The sequence below is a fragment of the Alosa pseudoharengus genome, unplaced genomic scaffold, assembly GCF_046254945.1.
Source record: "Alosa pseudoharengus isolate Yale_2024_CS ecotype anadromous, Long Island Sound unplaced genomic scaffold, YU_APseudo_1.1 YU_APseudo_1.1_scf_19, whole genome shotgun sequence".
Classification (NCBI taxonomy): domain Eukaryota; kingdom Metazoa; phylum Chordata; class Actinopteri; order Clupeiformes; family Clupeidae; genus Alosa; species Alosa pseudoharengus.
The window spans coordinates 5,141,663-5,164,162 of NW_027468657.1; the positions used below are offsets into that span (position 1 = coordinate 5,141,663).

The 22,500-nt window shown below is 46.5% G+C and overlaps 2 protein-coding genes across 2 annotated transcripts in view; both read right to left on the reverse strand.

The window, feature by feature from the left end:
- Window positions 1–13,430, reverse strand: part of LOC143133328 (cingulin-like protein 1) — a 25,287-nt gene extending 11,857 nt beyond the window's left edge. The window contains exons 1-3 of the mRNA XM_076293113.1: window positions 13,310–13,430; window positions 3,152–4,949; window positions 1,292–1,386 (exon numbers count right to left, since the gene is read on the reverse strand). Of these exons, the coding sequence (XP_076149228.1) occupies window positions 1,292–1,386; window positions 3,152–4,900 (1,844 nt within the window). The 5' untranslated portion in view covers window positions 4,901–4,949; window positions 13,310–13,430. The remainder of the gene's footprint in view (window positions 1–1,291; window positions 1,387–3,151; window positions 4,950–13,309) is intronic.
- A 5,859-nt stretch (window positions 13,431–19,289) lies between these two features.
- LOC143132172 (transcription factor XE1.1-like) overlaps window positions 19,290–22,500 on the reverse strand; it is a 17,998-nt gene continuing 14,787 nt past the window's right edge. The window contains exon 8 of the mRNA XM_076291528.1: window positions 19,290–22,500. This exon is cut by the window's right edge and continues 654 nt beyond it. The gene's annotated coding sequence lies outside the window, so the exon portion shown is untranslated.

Below are 22,500 nucleotides of genomic sequence, written 5' to 3' on the forward strand. Positions count from 1 at the left end.
AGTCAACCTCACATCAGAGAAGCACACGTGTGTGTGTGTGTGTGTTTGTGTGTGTGGTCTGATCCTGGTGGCCTGGTGGTGGAGATCCTGTCTTCTCACCAGATGCTTATCACTGCGCCCTTTGACCCCAGAGCTTAGAGAGAGAGAGAGAGAGAGAGAGAGAGAGAGAGAGAGAGAGAGAGAGAGAGAGAGAGAGAGAGAGAGAGAGAGAGAGAGGAGGCGAACACAAAACAAGACAGAAGAAGAGAAGTAAAACAGAATGAGAGAAGAAGAAGAGAGGATGAAAGAAAAAGAGAGAGGGAAAGAACGATAGAGAGAAAGATGGTAAAGTCTACTAGTCTAGAATAAAGGGAAGAGAGAGTAGTGAGCCATTGTGTGTGTGTGCACAAATGTGTGTGTGTGTGTCTGGCGAGTGTGTGTGTGTGTGAGTAAAAGAGGTGGGGTTGGAAGAGGATAGCTGACTAGTCATGAATTCCAGCTGTTTTATCACACACTGACACAGTGAGTTAAAAACCATTAGTCAGTACACTGGGTAATTTACTCCCACAACACATCTTCCCGCCTGTGTGGGTGGGTGTGTGTGTGTGTGTGTGTGTGTGTGTGTGTGTGTGTGCGTGTTTGTGTGGGGGTGTGTGTGCGCGCGCGAGTGAATGTGTGAGTGTGTGAGTGTGTGTGTGTGTGTGTGTGTGTGTGAGTGTGTGAGTGTGTGTGTGAGTGTGTGAGTGTGTGAGTGTGTGTGTGAGTGTGTGAGTGTGTGAGTGTGTGTGTGTGTGAGTGTGTGAGTGTGTCTGTGTGAGTGTGTGTGTGTGTGTGTGTGTGAGTGTGAGTGTGTGTGTGTGTGAGTGAGTGTGTGTGTGTGTGTGTGTGTGTGTGTGTGTGTGTGTGTGTGTGTGTGTGTGTGTGTGTGTGTGTGTGTGTGTGTGTGTGTGTGTGTGTGTGCGCGTGAGCAACAACACAAACAATGAGTGTGAGAGAGAAAGAGATATAGAAAAACAAAGCATCTGTGAGTGTGTCTGTGGGTGTGTCTGTGGGTGTGTCTGTGGGTGTGTCTGTTTTCGTCACCTAGGTGTGTTTTAGATTGACAGGGAGAGAGAGACAGGGAGAGAAAGATGAGTTCATGTTCATGTGTGTGTGTGTGTGTGTGTGTGTGTGTGTGTATGTGTACGCGCTCATCTCACGTTCCCAGACACATCTCTTGTCATTTAATTCCCAAAGCCAATAGGTTAAGTAGGAGTGGGGAAGAGTGGCGTCTTTCTCTCACACTCTCACACACACACACACACACACTCACCCGGCCTTCAGGTAGCTGAAGAGGATCTGTTTGGCGGTCTCCTCATGAGTCTGCTGGGCCACGTTCTGCTGACCTTTCAGTAGGTCAGGGGTAACCTGTGGTTAGAGGAACAGCACACCAGTGTCAGCGTTATGCACACACACACACACACACACACAATTTCACCACTAATGTTTCAGGAGGTAGTTTTTTTGCAAACGTACAGAGAAGCTAGACGAAGGGTTACCATGAAAATAGAATGTTACGCAAATTTTTCAATTTGAACTGCTCAAAGAAAACATATCCACCACTGAGGTTCACCACTCTTTGAATGTCTGGTTCTGGCTCACGCTATCGCTAGTCTGCTTCTGGCTAACACCAGTCTGTTTTGGCTAATGCCAGTCTGGTTCTGGCTAACGCTAGTCTGATTCTGGCTAACGCTAGTCTGGTTCTGGCTAACGCTAGTCTGATTCAGGCTAACACTAGTCTGATTCTGGCTAACGCTGTTGTGGTTCTGGCTAACGCTAGTCTGATTCTGGCTAACGCTGGTGTGGTTCTGGCTAACGCTAGTCTGAGTCTGGCTAACACTAGTCTGGTTCTGGCTAACGCTAGTCTGATTCTGGGTAACGCTAGTCTGTTCTGGCTAACGCTAGTCTGTTCTGGCTAACGCTAGTCTGGTTCTGGTTTAGTTCTTAGTTTCTAACTGAAATTAGATTATAGGGTTTAACCAAATGGCCGCAGTGGGTCTTTAAGATCTTCAGATAAAAATATGTTTCCCATCAGACGGAAAGTGTCAACAATAACAAAAAGCTGCCCTGGCTATCATCACTTTAATCCAGACAGCTAACAACGTCGGTCTGGTTCTGGATGGGACACATCCCAGGTAGACCTGCTTCTGGGTAACATGCTGCTTTTACAAAACCAGTCTGGTGTCCACCTCAGGCCTAGAGCAGGCCTGCGTATGGCATGGGTCCAGTACCGATCTTAAACTACCATACGGTGTGGCTCTGCTTTAACAGAGGGCGGTGGTAGGGGCAGTGGTAGTGTAGTGGTTAAGGAGCTGGGCTAGCGTGCAGTAGCCTGTAGGGCGGTGGTAGGGGCAGTGGTAGTGTAGTGGTTAAGGAGCTGGGCTAGCGTGCAGTAGCCTGAAAGTTGTCAGTTCAATTCCCGGCTTCCACCGTTGTGCCCTTGAGCAAGGCACTTAACCCCAAGTTGCTCTGGGGACAATGTGATCCCTTGTAATATAGCTGACATATGTAAGTCACTTTGGTCAAGAAGTGTCTGCTAAATGTAATGTAATGTTATGTTAACACAACCTGGAGCTGCTAGCCAAGTAGCAGAGCAGGCACTGAGAACTAACGCTAGATTCACCCAAAAGCATGAATGATTCACAAATCTGCTTTTGCGCTCACGTGTCTCCATAACAACCCCCGCTGTAATCTGTCAATGGCGACAGGAAGTGACACGGCACAGGGGCCGTCCTGAGGGAAGCGCCGTCAGTGGCAACGGGAATACACAAGTCTGGTGGCCATTATATTAGACACGGGAGGGGATTCCCATGGCAAAGGTGAAACAGCACAATATCCTATTACAAAGCACTTAAAGATAATGCTTTACCCACCCACCCACACACACACAGGCATGAGCACATACTAACACACACACAAAAACAAAACATACTAATCCTACTAAGACACACGCACACAAACAACATCCTATTATGTTGCACTTAAAAGTAATGAGTAAAATACACATACTCAGACACAGACTACAACAAACATACAAAGATATACATTCCAGACATGCACACTAGCACACTGAGAGACAAACACAAGCACACACACACAAGCACACCAACACAGAGACACACACAGGTCTCACCTGTGCCTCTAACTCTGGTCCCTTGGCCTTGGGGCTGCTGCTGGTCCTGGAGTTCGGTCTGGACAGAGACGTTGTGGCGATGCTGGTCTTGACCTTTGACCCTGCCTCTGCCTGGCCTTCCTCCTGGGGTAGCCCTGAGGACCTGGTCTCCAGTCTGCCAAAGCCCAGCGCAGAGGCCTCTTTCCTGGGCAGAGAGCCCTGGGGTGACCCTGGAGCGCTGCTCCCCCGCGGAGGGTCCCTGGCAGACGTGCGGCGTCCCGCGGGGAGGGTCAGGGTGGGGGACACGCCACATCCTCCCGACCCCTTCTTCAGCCCCAGCTGGGACGGACGCAGCACGTGCTCCCCCGAGCGGCCCCGGTCACGACTCACCTGCTCCAAGTAGTCTCCGCCGCCGGACAGACCGAAGGGCAGAGCGCTGTCCACGCTCCGCGAGCGCTTGCGGTCCTCCGGGTCGATGCGTCCACGCCGGCCCGTCCGGCCCCGCCGCTGGGTCCCAGTGCCCGTCCCGTCGAAGTGGCTGATGAGCGCGTCCACGGCGGGCAGCGCCCCGGTGTCGATGTCTCGGCCAGTGCCGGGCAGGAAGGGGATGTAACGCCGGTTCTTGTGGCGGTTGATGGACTCGGCGTAGAGCGCCTCCAGCTCGTCTGACGGCGGACGCCCCGGCGACAGAGTGCGGGATGCGGTCGCCGAGCTGCTGGTCGCCGTGGAGGAGGTGGACGAGTTGCGGGACCGGGGGGCGAACGATGACGACGACTGCAGGACCGGCCCGCTGGAGTCCACTCGCCGCAGAGGCAGGACGTCGGGCTCGCGGGCACGACCCGGACTCCCAGTGGAGACGGAACCGGCGCCGGAGACGCGCTCCAGGCTGGAGTTGCCACTGCTGGCCACGCTGGGAGAGCGTCTGGACGCAAGAGGCGCCGCCGCTGGCGCGGTGGGGGCAGGGTCGCTGGTGGGGGCAGCCTGGGGCAGCGGAACGCGCTGAGCTGGGGTCAGTTTGGTCTGGGGGGGCTGAGCAGGGGCAGGAACTGGGGCAGGAGCTGGAGCTGGTGCTTGGGGCTGTGCTTTGGGCTTGACCTGAGACTGGACTGCGGGATGGGCCTGGTTCTGGCTCTGAGCCGGCCCCTGTGTGGAGCTCTTGGACAGGTATGGCCTGGGGTAGGTTTGAGACGGAGCGGGCATCTTGGGCACCTGCTGCCCAGCGGGCGTGCGGGGCCGCTCCAGGCTGGAGGACCCGGCGTGGGCAGCGGTGGGCACAGCGCTGTCGGGTAGCGGCGCCCCCTGTGGGCGCGTGGGGGGGCTGCGGAAGGCCTCCAGAGTGTTGCTGTCTGGGTCGTAGGGCTTGAGCAGCTCCGGGTGCTTCTGGAAGTTGAGCAGGTTGGGGCTCCGCCGGGCCGCCTGCTGTGGGTCCTGGTTCTCCTTCAGGCCCATCGCGGGGGGCCCACTGGTACCGGCGCCGGCGGGGTTCTGCGAGCGGAACTCCACGAACGGGCTGGGCCCACGGAAGTCGTACTCCTGGTAGTCATCGATGAAGGAGCCCTCGGGGTCGCGGTGGCCGTTGCTGGGCGGGTACGGGTTGGACGGGCGGTCCTGGTTGTTGAGGACCACGTAGGGGTGGCCGTCGATGCCCTGCACGCGGATGCTGAGGCCGTAGCTGCCGTTGGCCTGGCCCTTAGCTCCACGGGGCCCCTGGGGGGGGTACGCTGGCTGCAGGGTGGGCCCGGGGGCAGCTCCCACGCGGTACGACTCCATCGGGATCTCGGACGCAAGACCAGCCAAAAGCCCTGGACTCGGACTTACACTGAAAACAGAGAGACGGACAATGACCTCAGTTAACGTCCGACAATCGCATTCCACACTTCAGCACAGACAGACGGATCGAGACAATGACGTCGGTTACGTCCGACAATCGCATTCGCCACAGCAGACGAGTAGCCTAATACACCGCTCCATCGAATAGCTCGCAGTGGTGCAGAAATGCCTGCACCATTTGATAACCTCAAATCTCTCAAGTATGTGTGTGTGTGTGTGTGATTAACGAGACGTCAGAACGGCGCTGAGTGTAACTGTGTCATGTGCTTTAATTGCTTTCTCTGCGCTGGGCCAGGCCGCCAGTCAGCGGCTGAATGAAGTGTTTGTGTGGCTGTCTATTTGCATTCTGAAGAGAGCCGAGGGGCCAAACGCATGGAGCTCGCTCATTGTCCCGCCAACAAAGGCCAGGCCAGGCACTCCTGCCACGGAGTAAAACCACAACAAAAAGGAAGAGAAATGCTCAGGGCTTAATAATAACACACAAAAACGTTGGCAAGGTCGCTTGGCTCGGCGTTTCGCTTCAGCGTCTTGGTGACGGCCAACGTGGCCATGAAACAACTGCAAATGTCTGAGTAAGGGTCAAGGTTGAGGGAGTTGATCCAGCACACAATACGTAATGCATAACCACTTAAAACACACAAATAACATCAAAGGCTGAGTGTGTGAGTGTGTGAGTGTGTGTGTGTGAGTGACGTGCAGGTATTTCAGCTCAGACGCAGACATAATCCTCCAGCACATTCCAGCCGGGTCTACATTGGCTGAGTGTGTGTGTGTGTGTGTGTGTGTTCTGTAAGGGAGTTGAGAGCGGGAAGTAACATAACCCTTATGCTCTATTACTCAGAACAAGAAAAAAGAAAAGAATCAATCATGACTGGGAAGAAAAAGCATTGGTACTTGGGGGAGAGAGAGAGAGAGAGAGAGAGAGAGAGAGAGAGAGAGAGAGAGAGGCTGTCTGAGCTTCTAACTAACAAAGGACAGTCTGACACTCTTAAACTGCCTCAAGGGCCATTTTCATTTCCTTCTGTTCTCCGCTCTCAGGGCTGTCTGTCCAGTCTGTCTACATCAGCTCATCTCTCCACTTCCCACAGCTTCCCACCTCCATCACATGGTGACTGACATGCTTATGACTTATGCAGCTTCCCACCTCCATCACATGGTGACTGACATGCTTATGACTTATGCAGCTTCCCACCTCCATCACATGGTGACTGACATGCTTATGACTTATACAGCTTCCCACCTCCATCACATGGTGACTGACATGCTTATGACTTATGCCAGGGCTCCAGACTAACTTTTTGCACTGGTTGCACTGGTGCGCCTAACTTTTTTTCTTAGGTGCACCAGCACAAAAGTTAGGTGCACCCAAATTTTCAACCACATCGCATTTAACACCGCAGCAGGTTCACTTTTTTTCCCTTAATTACTGTCCTATATAGGTTGTCCTATGACTTATGATTTACAATTCTACAAGAAAAGTAACTTAATGAAGTGTTGGTGCTTTAAGTGCTTCACTGAGCTGAAATTTAAACTTAAAACATCTCAAGATGTATTAAATAAAAATAACAGTGAGTAAATTAACAGTGCACGTCTTTTAAGGGCTTCAAACTGCACATCTCATGGCTCAATGTTTTACATACTATCCTTCATGATCTTTAGGCCTTGGCTAAACCAGCTCGCCATGCTAGCATCTTCCATAGAAATGTATTTGAGCACAATTTAAAGAGATGTTCCAAGTAGCCTGGGGGATTTGTATGTGATTTTGCAATGATGATTGCAATAATCATTTGACAGCCCCACAATGCAATTTACTTTTTAATTTTAGTATTTTTAAATTTTCAATAAGAACATGGTTAATGCAGTAACGAAAAGGTAGGCCTATTATTATAGGCTACTGCAATGACTTGCCATGCTCGATCTAAATGTGTCCATTCAATTCACCGTACACAATGACCACTGTATACATGCAGGGAATATTCGGGCTTTAAATGTAGCAGCGATATTCGGTTTGCGCCAAATACCGGATTAAATTGATTGATGCCATCAGAATGAGTTTACACAACTCGCGCGCAAAACGAATATTGCTGTTGAAAACCGGGTTACTCCCTGCATGTAACTGCGGTCAATGACGCACTCCTTTTCGGCGATATCTGTATCTCTGTCGTTCGGTCGTTGTATGCATTGTTCGCAATTTTAAGACGTCTTTTCATCTGCAATGACTCCTATAAATTTGGCGCAAGTGTCATTCCTGTACGTCGGGTTTAGCCTACGTTCAAACTATTTTTCTGGTGAATAATTATTTCGGACTGAACTTGGTGAAGGGAAGTTTCACTAGGCCTATCGTAGGCAACGATAAACTTGATCATCATCTCGGGGCTCGTCTGATCGGTTTGCTGCTGCCAGCCGCTGAAGTGGGGAGAGGGGACATTTGTCTCGGCCTATGTGACCACACTGTAATGCAACTACATCCACTCTGTTTATCTGACGGGTCTCTGATCTCCCTCGCTCCCTCTCTCTCTCTCTGCAGCACACGCATTTTTTAAAATTTACTCACAGGCACTGGGCCACGGCCAATCAGAGGGGAGGTCCCGCCCTTCACTATCTGTGATTTGTTTAAACCACGATATTGGCCAAATATGTGTCTGTTATTGAACCAAAGGTAGAGTTTCAATGCGGACACTTTTTCCTCTCTCGAATAAGGCGCACCGGTGCGACCTCCGATTTTTTTTAGTCGCACTTTTGAAAAATTAGGTCGCATATGCGACCAAATTGGTCGCACTCTGGAGCCCTGTATGCAGCTTCCCACCTCCATCACATGGTGACTGACATGCTTATGACTTATGCAGCTTCCCACCTCCATCACATGGTGACTGACATGCTTATGACTTATGCAGCTTCCCACCTCCATCACATGGTGACTAACATGTTTAAGACTTATGCAGCTTCCCACCTCAATCACATGGTGACTGACATGTTTATGTGTCATTTTCAATCAGACTAATTTCTGGGGTGGGTTCTATTGCACTAAAGATAAAATACAATGTGTGTCCCTGTATCTCACACACACACACACACACACACTTACACTCAAGTCATGACTACACAATGCCTGCCCCCTGTGTCACACACACATACATAAAGTCAAGAGTACATGATGATTTTCGTTCTGATTCCTGGTAGGCTGTTAATGTCACGTTAGTGTTTTAATACCAGGTACCAATTTTTGCTACCAGAAAACCAAACAAAGTGAGTAGAGTGAAGGCGAGTTGAGCAGATAGCATGCAGTGGAAAAGGGACTTATGTGACACAACACACACACACACAAACAAACAAACGCATACACACACACACACACACCAGTCACCTTCATAACTTCCCAGCTGTGTGTTTACTTGCGGACAGGACCAATCATGGCAGGATTGGCGTGACGCTGACAGGAGAGAGTGATTGGCTGCTGGTATCAACTAATCCCGCCAAATCCCTGGAAATGAGGCCCAAAACACACTCCCACTAAACTAAGCGCCTCTTCAGGAGGACGGGGGTCGGGTTGCAGGCAGGACACCATCGCCGGGACACAAGGGACAGAGCAGAGAGAAAAGAACGACATGTCACAGCACACAGAGAGGTCACACACACACACACACACACAGGTAGGACACGGCAGGGCTTTGGCCATTTGGCCATTTGGTCATTCTATCTGTCTGTCTTTCATTCACTCAGTGTCTCTCTCTCTCTCTGTCCCTTTCTAGTGTTTCCCATACATTGACTTATTTGTGGCGGCCCACCACAATATCAACACTGACCACCACACAATGATTTTCTATGTTGTACTACTTAAATGGGATGAAATCCTTTCATTGTAGAGCTAAGTGCACTTTTGCACATCCTCTCCTTGTGTCTCTGTCCCTCAATAAACCTGCATCCACGTTTAAAGAAAACATTAAAAATCCTGCAAGGATTGTTGTTGGCATAGAAGTCGACTGGCTAAATTGTGATTAAATCTGTTAGCATCATAACCATATTGTGCAAATTTGTTCAAAACTGTGAACTCCCCCCGTCACATACCACCACAAATAGAATTCAATTCTGTGGGAAATTCCCTTATGGCGTGGAGATGCCAAGGTCAGTCATTCTCTCCGTCTTTCATTCACTCAATGTCTTTCTCTCTCTCTCTCTCTCTTCCTTTCTGTCCCTTTCTCTTTCTTTCCTCTCCCTCCATCTCTGTGTCTCTCTCTCTTACGTAACCCAATCTGACCAGCAGCCTATACAAATCCGGAACTACAGCAGAATTGGCCCTCGTTGCAGTCCGACCGCAAAAGCTGCGGCACACGGGGGCCTCGCGGCGGGTCAGATCCAGGGTGTGTGAGGTAAAAGGAGAAACGCCCAGCTGGGCGTCAGGCGTGGACTGGGGCTCCTAATCGGCTTCCTGACGGTTCCTCTGATAACCGGAGGGTTTTTTCGACGCCCGCGCACACAAACACGTGGAGAACCGCTTGGCCTGCTCCTTCTGTTAGACAAACAGAACAGCGGAAGCCGCTCATTCACCTCCCAAACCCCAATCAGACTACAGACCTCTACAGAGCCCTTACATCACTTCCGTCCACTCAGATACCCTCTCTCTTACACACAGCAGTATCCAGTATCCACACACACACACACACACACACACACACAAGCGCAAAGTCAACTCCCTGAACCTAAACTGTTGGATGCGGGCACACTCTTGGCAGACAGCTATACAGCCATGAGAATCCAAGAATTAGAGATAAGTGTGTGTGTGTGTGTGTGTGTGTGTGTGTGTGTGTGTGTGTGTGTGTGTGTGTGTGAGAGAAAGAGAGCAGAGGAAGAGTTCCCACTAAATGACACTTTGACTATAATGACTAAGAGGTTTTGTTTAGGGGTGGGTCCATGAGACAGGGCATACGGGGGAAATGAGGCACCACTAGCCTACCATAGGGAAGAGCCTGGACAATAAAACCCTTTTTAATTAGACTTCATTTACAAAGTGATTGTTCCAAACTGAAAGCTAATGTTTTGTCAATAGCAGCCTACAACAGTCCTCTGTCAAATGCAGTTCAGGAATTATTTCAGCAAAAGTAGAATGTGTGTACCGTTTCATTTGTCCCTCCTGGTGTGGCCGAATGCAAGGGGCATGGAGGACGAACGCAACACACAATTGAATTTCCCCTGGGGATCAATAAAGTATCTATCTATCTATCTATCTATCTATCTATCTACAGCTTGAGCTACAGTAAACGTCCCAAACAATATTTTACAACATATCCTGAATGGCCGTTACATGTCATCAGAAGACATAGTAGACATATATACTACAGAAGACCTGTAGCAGATGCAACGAGGGCTGTTTATCCCAACAAACTTCTAATATGCAGTCAGCAGCTGATACGCTTTCATATCATACAAATGGTAAAAAATGTTAAGCAAATTTTGCTGCTGCTGGATATTAGTTAAATTTCGGACACGGTATGCTGTCAACCCACGGGGTACCGGACATGGAAATATGTGAAAATGTGTGACTATCGTGCAAATCGGCAATAATGATGTGACGTTATAACGTTCGCAAAATATTTTTGAAAACGTCCCTATGATGAACAGGCCATATGGCCACAAATTTGAATGTAACACAAAACAATTATTGTTTTCATTTAAAAATCATTATTAACGTAAATCTTTTACATTTCTCGCGGAGTGCCCGGTGTATGCTTACCCCTTAGTTAAGTAAGGTGCTGGAAACCCTTAGTTTGAAAGACAATGTAGCCCTACCACTTAGCCCTACTCCTCCATCCAAAAGAGAATTGGGATACCCTTTCCCCTCACGTGAACGCGCAGAACGAAAGGGGGGGGGCTAAGGGTAGAGATGGGATTGGGCTTCAAATTAGAGATGTGTGTATGTGTGAGTGTGTGCCCATGAAAGTGTGAATGTGTGTGTGTGTTGTGGCAGTTGATTGTGTTTCCAGGCACTTCCTGGTTTCCTATGAATACCCCTGAGGACAGTGGCTCCCAGCTTCCAACCGGCCACACGGAGGGACAAATAGAACAAACAGAACAATGGGAGAGAGAGGTAAATAGCTACACTACTCACTCCATTATCTGTGTGTGTGTGTGTGTGTGTGTGTGTGTGTGTGTGTGTGTGCGTGTGTGTGTGCAGGGGGGCACAGAGTGGGGACACAGAGAAAGTATTTTGCGGTTTATGGTGCAACACAGTGGTATTCTCATTCTCCTGTGGCAACATTGTGTACACAGCCATAATAGAGCAACTCTGAACTGGACTGAACTACACAGAGAATGGAGATGGGGGAGGAGGGGGGGAGGGGAGGAGAGAGGGGGAGTAGATAAGAGTCGGAGAGAGGGGGAGTAGATAAGAGTCGGAGAGAGAGAGAAAAGAGAAAGGGGGAGGGACAGAGAAGATAGGGAGAGAGAGGAGTTGGGGAGAGAGAGAGAGAAGAGAGAGAGAACTGAGGGGACAATAGTCTCTTTGAGCTGCAGTGTGTGTGTGAGACAGAGGGACTTGTGAGGTGTTCCAGCAACCTCTTTCCTGCGATTGTGTGGCTGGAAGTGGCCCTCTGCCTACGCTCTGTGTCACATACACACAGAGGAAACGCTGACTGGGACAGCTCCTCTGTCTCTCATCACTCTCTCTCTTCTTGCTTTCCTCTGCTCTCTCTCTCCTGCCCCCTTCTCTCTTTTCCTCCACCTGTCTCTCAGTCCCTTCCTATCTCTCTATCCCCCTCTCTTCTGCTTTACCTCCTTCTCTCGCTTCTTCCTCTTTCTTTACACTTCTACCCTTCCCTCTCCCTATCTCTTCTTCCACCTCACTTTTTCCCTTTCTTTAATCTTCTGTCCCTCCCTCTTTCATCCCCCTCTTCGTCTCTCTGCTCCTGACTAGCACCTTATGCTCTCTCAGTGCTCTGGAGTAAAGGTTACGCTCCCTGTCCGACTCAGGATGTCACAGGAGTCGCTTTGATCTCCCAGCACAGGGAGGGAGAGAGAGAGAGAGAGAGAGAGAGAGAGAGAGAGAGAGAGAGAGAGAGAGAGAGAGAGAGAGAGAGAGAGAGAGAGAGAGAGAGAGAGATCAGTGAGAGGGTCCTTAACTGCAGTTTGGGCATGACTAAGCTTGGAACGCCTTTGTTAAACTCTCTCTATTCCGTCAGGCGAACAGAGGGACCCCTGCTCTAATCTCAGATACACACACACACACACAAAACTTCAATGTTCTGTTTGTGCCTATATAATTTAGTGTGCAGACCATCAGATAAGCAGACAGATTGACACTGCCTTCCTTATTCCGACTGGTATTCTGGTAGAGTGTAGGCAGTTGTGTATCTCAGTGAACCACTCTAATGCCAAGTTATAAAGGTAGCCTCACCATACAAGTATAACCAGCCTCTCACCCACACATTCGGACATTCCCATTAAGCACTAACCCTAAAGTTGCATACCTCCGTGACATGCTAAACAAACAGTCGTTAGTTTATTCGAGCTTAAAAAACAAGAACAGGGGAAAGAGAGGATTAAGTAAAGTTAGTGTCGGGAGGTAAGGCCGGTTCCTTTTGATGTGTCAACTTGATTACATCCGCGCAATCTGCAGTAGCCTAAGCACTTCGAGGCATGTATTCAGCTCATTACCCACGCTGGAATTGAGACTGTAACGGCAATGGCAAAAAACATTTGGTTGAAATCCATGCGACAGGATTTCTTCAAATATGTTTTAGGAACATAGCCTATAACTTAGATTACGTTAGTATTTTATTAACTTCACTGTAGTTAGGCCATTTGCCTAGTTTTAATAATAGGCTGTTGTAATGTCTCAGGACCTGCATACGCTGGGAAATGACTGTTTTCACTTGAAACTCAGAGGTCTGGTGGCGGCGCCATTCGACCCCTCTTTCTCTGTAGTTTCTAAACGTTGTTTGTTAGGCTGTCACAATAACAAGCTAACCTGATACGACGACGACCATAGACTGCATAAGGCCACGACACGCTGGCTAGCTAGAGACAAGATGCTCTAAACAGGTGTTCTCCCTGCGGTTGGTCGGTCCCTGACAAGCAAGCCAGTGACTCTATTTTTGCTGTTTACACACTCATGCATATTGGGGTTGTGTATCTAACTAAATTGCCCTGGCCGTAAATTATTACCAACCCACTTCCTAACGGCATGTTGTTTATTACCTCGAGTGTGCCGGAGAAAAAGTAAACTTCAAAGTTTAGCCTGTTGCTGCTGCCTCGCAAAGTTCCCACGCTCTGACTGACTGACGCTTGGGAAATCATGGTGGTGTTGTAAGCAAGCAAACAAAACTTCTCAAAGTGCAAAACTTTTTTTTCACTTACCTGCAGCGACTGGGAAACAGTGGAGACGTTGGAGATCAGCGTGAAATTATCCCAGAGTTTTTAAACCACAAGAGCCAGCCATAGTTCTTGCAAGATTGTATCAAAGCCACTTGTTGCAAGTCTTGTTTTGCGACTCCCTTGAATCGTCCAAGAGCGGGGCGCACAGCAAGCCCCTCCCCCTCTTAGGAAACGCCCCTTCCCGCCCTCCTCATGTCCCAAATCGCGTGCTGGTCCAGGACCAGTCTCCCGTGATACACACTACAGCCGCTTGCTGTCGGGTTAAGATTGGCTCTGATCTGCGACCAGTCGGTAGGCTATGTCTGTCTACGACCTCTAGTAGCAGGTGACACTGTGTGCCCGTCATTCAAAAAATAAATCGGATCAAAAATTCAGGCTGATATTAGCTCTTAGTTATATAAACTCAGAGAGCAAAAATGTTAAGTCTTATAATCTTTTCCAACCGATGACAGAGATTGACAATCCAGACACTAAACCTGTAGACCTGAGAGACTGACTTGCAAAAACAACTGGACAACTCCAGGTCTATGGAAATATATTATTTTAATACTGAAGAAGCTCATGTTTATTTTGAGATGTCATATCATATTATATAATATCTTATCACAGTATCATCTGAATTGAGAATTGAGACAAGGGCAGAGGAATTCGGTAGGTCATTCATTAAAGTAACGCCCAATTTGTAAATAAAAAAAGAGCAACGGCGCCATCAGGTGGACATTTTGAATCATACATAGGGCGGTCTCACCCCGCCTCAACGTCGTACAAATTCTCAAGTTGGCAAGAAATTCCATATCACGTGGTAGAGTCTACTAGCCCTGGAAGCAAATGTAATTTGCTGCCGCTAGGGTGCGTCTAGATTTCTAGGCTAAGAGTCTACCAACCCGAAAAATAGAACATGACAACGAGAGAGAGAGAGAGAGAGAGAGAGAGAGAGAGAGAGGAATCATAGAGAGGGTCCTTGACTGCAGTTTGAACATGACCAGAGCCGGACAGTAACGGAGTACATTTACTTGAGTACAATTTTGAGGGATCTGTACTTTACTCGAATATCATTTTTGGGGAGTAGCCTACTCATGACTTTACTCAAGTACATTTGAGAGGCAAATATTGTACTCTTTACTCCACTACATTTCTATCCATAACTGTGAGTACCAGTTACTTCTTCTAAAAAAAAAGGAAAAAAAGAAAAATCTCAGAAACCCTCAATTTGTTGTTTCCCTCTCAAACGTGATTGGATTGTGCAGGCGCCACTGATTGGAACAGCCTATCAGCAATCACCTTCAGCTTTCCGCCAAAGTCAACTCCATGGTCAGATGGATGAAGACGCAGCAGGTCCATCCCGGGAATGTGCCAACCTGTGGCCCCACCTCGCCAGACTATTTCAACTTTCTGAAAAAGTTAATGATAGTTTTCGCATCAAGTGTTTCAATTACAAAATAGTATTTTGTATTTGAAATACATATTTTAAATACATGTATTAGAAATAGTGCCCATCCCTGGCAACATGGTAAAAAGATGAAAATGACTTGATTTTTCTTTCAATTCCTTTTACATTCTCCAAGGTACTAACATTAAAAATTTTCATAACATTTTCATACTACTATTGCAGTAGTAATGCAATATTTAAAAACAATGTAGGTTACTCTTGTACTCTTGATACTCAAGTATTTTTAAAAACAAGTACTTCAGTACTTTTACTTAAGTAGGCATCTGACTGTTGTACTTTTACTTGTACTTGAGTAAAATTGAGCAAAGGGTATCTGTACTTTTACTCAAGTAATAAAGCTGTGTACTCTGTCCGCCTCTGAGCATGACTAAGCCTTTGTTAAACTCTATTCCGTAAGGTGAACATGAGGGACCCCTACTCTAATCTTACACACACACACACACACACACACACACACACTCTGACAAGCTCTGATTTTTAATGAATTTGATAAATTTGTGCTTATAGTTCAGTGTAGGGCAGGCCCTCAGACAAGCAGACAGACTGGCACTGCATCCTCATTCCATCCTACTGGTGTTCTGGTATAGAGTGTAGGCTAAATAGTTAATTAAATATTCAGTAAAACATACTTTCAGGTTTCCGTCAGGTGACAGACAAGTTATAATACCATCAGGTGAAGTGTGATATGCTAGTGCTTGAAGATTGTTAACACCGTGGTCTGCGACCCATCACAAACGAGTCTAAGTAAATGTACAGCACAAATGATATGTGCTTGGGCAGTGGTGTCAGAAGTATATCACTGTTCCCACAGCCATTCTGTCTTGAGTGACACACAGATTCCTCTAACCTCCCCTGGACCACTTTGGCACAAACCCAGTGGTATCACTGAATGGATAGATAGATAGGCCTACAAGCCTGTTCTGTGTAGACCACGTAACATGGATAGATAGATAGATAGGCCTACAAGCCTGTTCTGTGTAGACCACGTAACATGGATAGATAGATAGATAGGCCTACAAGCCTGTTCTGTGTAGACCACGTAACATGGATAGATAGATAGGCCTACAAGCCTGTTCTGTGTAGACCACGTAACATGGATAGATAGATAGATAGATATATAGGCCTAACGCCTACAAGCCTGTTCTGTGTAGACCATGTAACATACGGATAGATAGATAGATAGATAGGCCTACAAGCCTGTTCTGTGTAGACCACGTAACATAACAATAACCACGTAACAAAATATTAACAGACCTCTGCTTGGATTTAGTGATGATGAAGACGTTGACCACCAATAACGACAGATTAAGGAGATGACAGGCCTAAAGCAGTCTTCTCACATTACAGCAAGTTGCTAGCCTAGAAATCTAGACGCGCCCCTAGCGGCAGCAAATTACATTTGCTGCCAGGGCTAGTCTAGCAACTCTCCGTTGACTTATGAGCTCTAGAAATCGAAACTAAATCTGGCATTGAAATCGTGTATCTCATAATATGTGTAGATGTATATATGCTGTGTTCTACTGTGTGTGTGTGTGTGTGTGTGTGTGTGTGTGTGTGTGTGTGTGTGTGTCTTTGAGGGACATGTATGTATGTTACATTTCTGATAATATGTGTAGATCTATATATGCTGTGTTCTACTGTGTGTGTGTGTGTGTGTGTGTGTGTGTGTGTGTGTGTGTTATGCAGCTATGATTTTGAGGCTGTGGATTCTTCTAGCACTGGCACAAAAGAGATTATCACACACTTGCACAAAATTTCTCTTTCTACTGGTGTTTCTTTGTTGTGTGTGTGTGTGTGTGTGCTTGGTTATGTTGTGTGGTTGCTTTTGTGTGTAAGTGTTTTATTGAAAGCATATGTTTTTGTTGTTTGTTTATTTGCGTTAACATTGTATATATGTTTGTGTGTGTGTGAGAGAGAAAGAGAGAGAGAGATAGAGAGCGATAGCCTAGCAATCTAGACGCTCCCCTAGCGGCAGCAAATTACATTTGATGCCAGGGCTAGTCTAGCAACTCTCCGTTGGCTTGTGAGATCCAGAAATCGAAACTTAATCAAGCCAATGAAATCGTGTATAGAGTCGTTTGTTGGGCTTAACATAATGATTGATGGCAGAGTTGCAGCGGTATGGCTTGAATTCCCTGCTACTTGAAAACAAATATCTATTCCTATTGCGTCCTATTGCGTGCAGAGGGAATTTGAAAGACAACTGATTATCCCGACCCTCGGACTGAGCACTGCGAACGGTGAGTGCCCAGACCCTACAGTCTGGCTCGTCAGGCTAGCAAGTTGCTATTTCCTATTTTAAAAGGACATAGGCCTACCGGTAGGTTTAATAAACTATTTAAAAAGTATATCCCAATTGCATCCACACTATATCCTCACATCTTGGTCTGATGTGCCATCGCTAAGCTTTGAGCAGCCGCATGTCGCAGGTCTGTTCTCCACGCGCACCGTGGCGCACTCTCCCCGGTGGAGGTTGTGATTAGGGCATTGGTCACGACTCTAGAGGGGGCAGTTGCGCTCCATCACGGCATCATACTGCAATCTCTCTCCCTCTCCCTCTCTGTGCCCATGGGTGAGAGGGAGTGCCTTGGGCTTTTAATCTCCTGGTTGGGTTGGGTTTCCGCAGCATACACAATGGACCCTCTGTTGCACCGCGCGGAGCATGCTCAGTGGCGCGCGTACTAGTTTTATGCGAAATGGTAGCTTATGCAGTTTGGTCCATTACATGACGTTCATGATCAGACACCATCCTCCTTCCTTTATGTTAGCCTACTACTATAAACCCAAAGTTTAACTATTTGTGATAGATCATTGAATTTGGTCTCGTTGGAGAAACATGGACGGTAGGCTTAAGTGAATGACCGTATCTGGTGAACCAAGGCTAAAGCCACAACATCATATTTCGTCTCAGAGCAACAGCTGCAGAGACACAAATATACAGATAGACAGCCCACAGACTCACAGACATGGAATCTGTGTTTCTTCAAAAGGCCATAGAGCCCTTGATTCCCCTCCAGACACGAGCGCCAAGTGGTGAGGCCTCCATGATTTTGGCGCGCAGCTGGTTCCGACCCACGCGCCTCCTAAGCAGATTCGCAGGAAGTGCTACACGGTGGTCCCCTGCGCTCACAGGAAATATGTTCATGTCTCAGCGTAACTGCAAATAAACACACCCAGAGACAGTGGTGGAGCCCGGGAGAGGAGGGCCGCTAATATACGTCAAACATGGGAGTGGGTTTCTGGATGTAGCAGAGACGCACGTGCTCCTCCGTTTCTCCCACACCGCAAACAGATGACGGGTCTCGCGGCCTCCCTGTGGTCCCTATGCCTGATTTAGATGAGCTGTTATGGGTTGGATGGCTGACAGGCGTGATTTCTAGCGCACGGAACATCGTGGTGGCCACGCACAGGCCCCTGAACAGACAGCAGCTTTAATTCCCGGATCTGACCTGTCTGTCACACGTTGAGCAATTGTCCCACCACACCACACACACACATTTTGCGTTTAGAGATGGACACTAATACGTGGCAGATGTTCTCTGCCTTCAACTTCCCAGGGAATGAGGTTAGTCGTTAATTGGTTTGCCAGTGATGATGTCAGTAGAAGTGTACAGATGACTGGGAATACTAAGGGGAAAGCCTCTCTCATATTGTAACCTATTTTAATAAGACCATCAATGTTTGGGTAGCATTGAGGTCAAGGGTCAAAAATACTTGCTTAACCCCCAAACTTTAGCAGCTTATAAAAATGTAACCCCCCAAAACTGTTGTATGAGGACACCATGTTGCATTGTCACTCCAGAAAGTCATCACAATTCAAAATGTTTTTTTTTCCCTTTCTTATCCTTCTCTGCCGTTAATTACAATGACAGATGATTTTGGGCATAAGAAGGCAGGATGGTTATTAACTTATTTATTTATTTTCAAAGATGGAGCCCCTCTTCTTAAGGCTTTGAAATGTTGCACAGATATCAGTCAAAGCATGTTGCACACAAATACTATATCTGAACCAGGCAGCCAATGTGATATCTTAAAGGAAGAAATTCCAAAAATAAGACAAACTGTGTTAAATAGCCTATATCAATCCATCTTCAGCCAGTGCTGCTGTAACAGAGGATGTAATTCGTCCGCCGCTCACGGCCCTCGAACTCGCCACCTCAACACACACCGGCGTGGGAGTCGCACGCTCTAATCACTGAGCTAAAAGCCCAGGCTTCCAACTCAGCGGTTAGAAGCGTTCTTAAGGTTAGGGCTGTGAGGATTTACACGCGCAACTAGCACGCTAGCACAGTTCGCCTCCGTTACACTGCACATTGCAGACGTTAATGTTGTGCACAACCACAATGTTTCACTGTATTTAGTTTGGCTTAAAATGTTACTTTTTCTAAGGAGAAACAAACACTTCATCATGTGCTGTATGCTGTATCTTTTGAGAAAGATGGACTCGCATGAATGAATGCTGCTATCACACTTTATTAAAAATAGAAACATATGTTCCATAGTGCTATTCTATACAAACTACAATGGTCCACTGATATACTTCCAAAAATGAGTTACACAATAGCGTATAAAACACACTCTCGCTCAGAGTTCTTCATTTGGCCTAAATCCACTGTAGATTCATCTTTTCTTCTGAGGGAGGCAGGACTGTGTGTGTGTGTGTGTGTTGCTGGGTCTGTTCAACAAACAACTTAACTGCAGTTCCATCCAACTCAAGGAAACTCAAGTTCCTCAACATTTCTCAAGAAATAAAAAATAATCATGATTTGACATGTCACGTAGCAGACCAAACAAAACAAAACAGCAATAAAAGACACAGGTGTTGTTAGTGGAGGGAAACAAACGCACATACAGTCTCAGTTAAGAAACATGGCACCTTTATTGCTACATGTTATATACACATTGTGTTTCCTTTTACAGAGACAGAAAGTATCAACTCTTCATCTCTTCTCCTGCTGGTTCGTGGTTATTATTTTAAGTTTGTTTCTCTTATTTTGTCCTTTAAAGATGTGCATTTGACAACAAAAACCTTGCATTTCACCACGGGTGCAAATCACTCGTCAACCATCAACTGCAGTGGAGATTATGACGTTGAGAACATCCTCTAGGAACACTGAGCTGGGAGTCCCTGTTCTCACCTACACAGAGCTACAATCCTACTGTGTTCTTAAGATGCCACTACGTCTCATTGTTTTCTTTTGTTTCTGATAGTAATTGATAGGTTATGGTAATTGATCGTACTTTGTTTGTTTTCTTTTACTATCTAATATAGTAAAATAAAGTAAGAAACTTTTTTACTCAAAACTTTTGATTTCAAAAATCTAGAAAGAGTAATATTTAGAATTCAAGAAATGTTCTTACAATATTATAGTATAAAAGACTATAACTACAGTGAAAAATAAGCCAAATGTTTTTTTTTTCTTTTTTTAAGCTTTTTTGTCATATATCTCACGAGGGAAAGCATCTGGGAATACATTAAAGTCTAACATTAGCCAACAAAGGAGCAAACGAACAAACAACAAACAAACAAACAGATGGCAGAAAAGAGAAATAAAATAAACAAATTGAAAATTGGCAAAGCAATGACAGAACTTCAGTTTGACTACTGACTGAGCAGGGATAGAGGCGACACAAGTTCTCAAATATAGAGTTCAACAAGGCCACACACTACGCTGGAAGCGCTGACTGGACGATAACTTCAGACATCATCATGGGGCTTATGCTGATTGATTGCTGTGTAAAAGAAAAATGTAGTTCTGAGGAGCTGTTCTGTGATTTTGTGGTCTGCTCCAGAAGAGAACTACTAAGTGTGTTTTTGTAGTTCTAATGGTGGTTGTGGCCTCGGATCTAAAACCGTTAACTATAGCTTGGTGATTCTGGTCTCTGTGCTGAGTGATAACTTATAAGAACGCTATTGTGGTTTTGAGAGCGGCTGTAATTTTATGTGGTTCTGTTTGGCAGGAACCGGTAACTGCAGTTGTGTGGTTCTAGTCTATGCAATCAGATAACTGGTTACAGTGGCTGTGTGATTCTAGTCTGTGTTCTATGAAATAATCAAATGTTGTGTGGTTCTCTTCTGTGCTATGGAAGAACTGGTCATTGTGTGGTTCTAGTCTGCTATGGAAGAACTGGTATTATGTGAGAACAGATCGCTGCGGTTCTAGTCAGAACCTAGTGGGGCTGTGAGGGCCTTGTCAGACAGTTGGACGATTATCGGAAGACAGGAGGCAAGGAAGATAAAGGAGATCTTAGACAGATAGAGATAGAGCATTGAAAGCCAGAGAATGTACAGCACACAGCACGCACGCACACACACGCACACACACACACACACACCAAAAGCTTTAAAAAAAAACAACAGTGTAAAGAATGGGAGGGAAGGGAGTGATGAGAATGAGACTGAGTGCGCTCTAGAGCTGCTTTTTGTTCTTCTGGTCACCAGGACTGATGGGGCTTCAGTTCAACTCCCCCAAGTCAACTCTTCTGACTACAACGCCTACATTTCCCATCAGCCATTTCTGCTGCTCAAGTGGGGGTGGGGCTAAGGAGGCATTCTAAACAACTTTGAACCTCCTATGGCTAAATTACACTCAATGTAACAATGCTGTAGAGTTAAGCCTAAAGAAATGCTTTGCATACATATATTACAAATAAACATATGACACGGTTATTTTGAGTAATGATTTTTTGTATGATTTTTTTGGAATTGTTAATTGTACTGTATTACTAGACAGAAAGACAAAAATAATGTAAAACTTGAACTCAGGCCAGATGATGATGTGGTCTTCGTTGTTTTTTTAAAAAAGTTTTTTCTTTTTTTTCCTTTTATTACTTTAGTTTTTTGTCTGTTAATCTACTGCCTCTCAAAGCAATCTCCATGGTTGCCATGGTTTCAACTGAAGAGTTCTGGATGTCTATGTCATGTCTAGCCACACCTCCAGAGCTCCTCAGCCAATCAGAAACCGAGCAAACGATCTTCAGGGTGAGCCGTTGTTTTCCTGCTCGCTCTCTACAGAAGAGAAAAGGCGGGAAAGTCCCAATCCTCTTCCTCCGCTCCTTAAGACACTGAAGAGACCTGGCAGGAAATGCATAGCCTGGACAGCAGCGAGTCCAAAAGCCTGTGTCTGGCCCAGATCTGGGCATAACTCTGCCGCTATCTGGTGCCATTTAATGCTAAATGTGTGTGCTCTCTCTCTCTCTCTCTCTCTCTCTCTCGCTCTCTCTCTCTCGCTCTCTCTCTCTCTCCCTCTCTCTCTCTCTCTCTCGCTCGCTGCGTGTGAACAGTCGCTGGTGGAGAACACGTCTGGCTAACAGCCCACGCTTGACCTTTCAGGAAAGCTAGAGTTTGCCATTCTTCCCTACTGATGCAGAAACCAGGCGCTTCCTGACCTTTAACCTTTGATCTCTCCTATGACCTTTGTGTGCACTCCTGCAATCCTCTCTAGTGCCTTTTGCTGGATACAGTCTGAGCTGAAACAAGTACATAGGTAGTTTTGGTTTGACATTTGTGTACTATATAAATATAAATAATATATTATCTAAAACAAAATCAATAAACAAAGAAACACTTTTGTTATTCATCATTGAGAATCTTTGAGCATCTGGTGGTGCCAATTCTTTTTTGAGAACATAAATTATTTGATCTGAACGGGCTAAAATATATATTAATCTCATGATCTTCATGGCTTCACTGAACTCAGCTCAGACATAAGAGGCGAGAGTG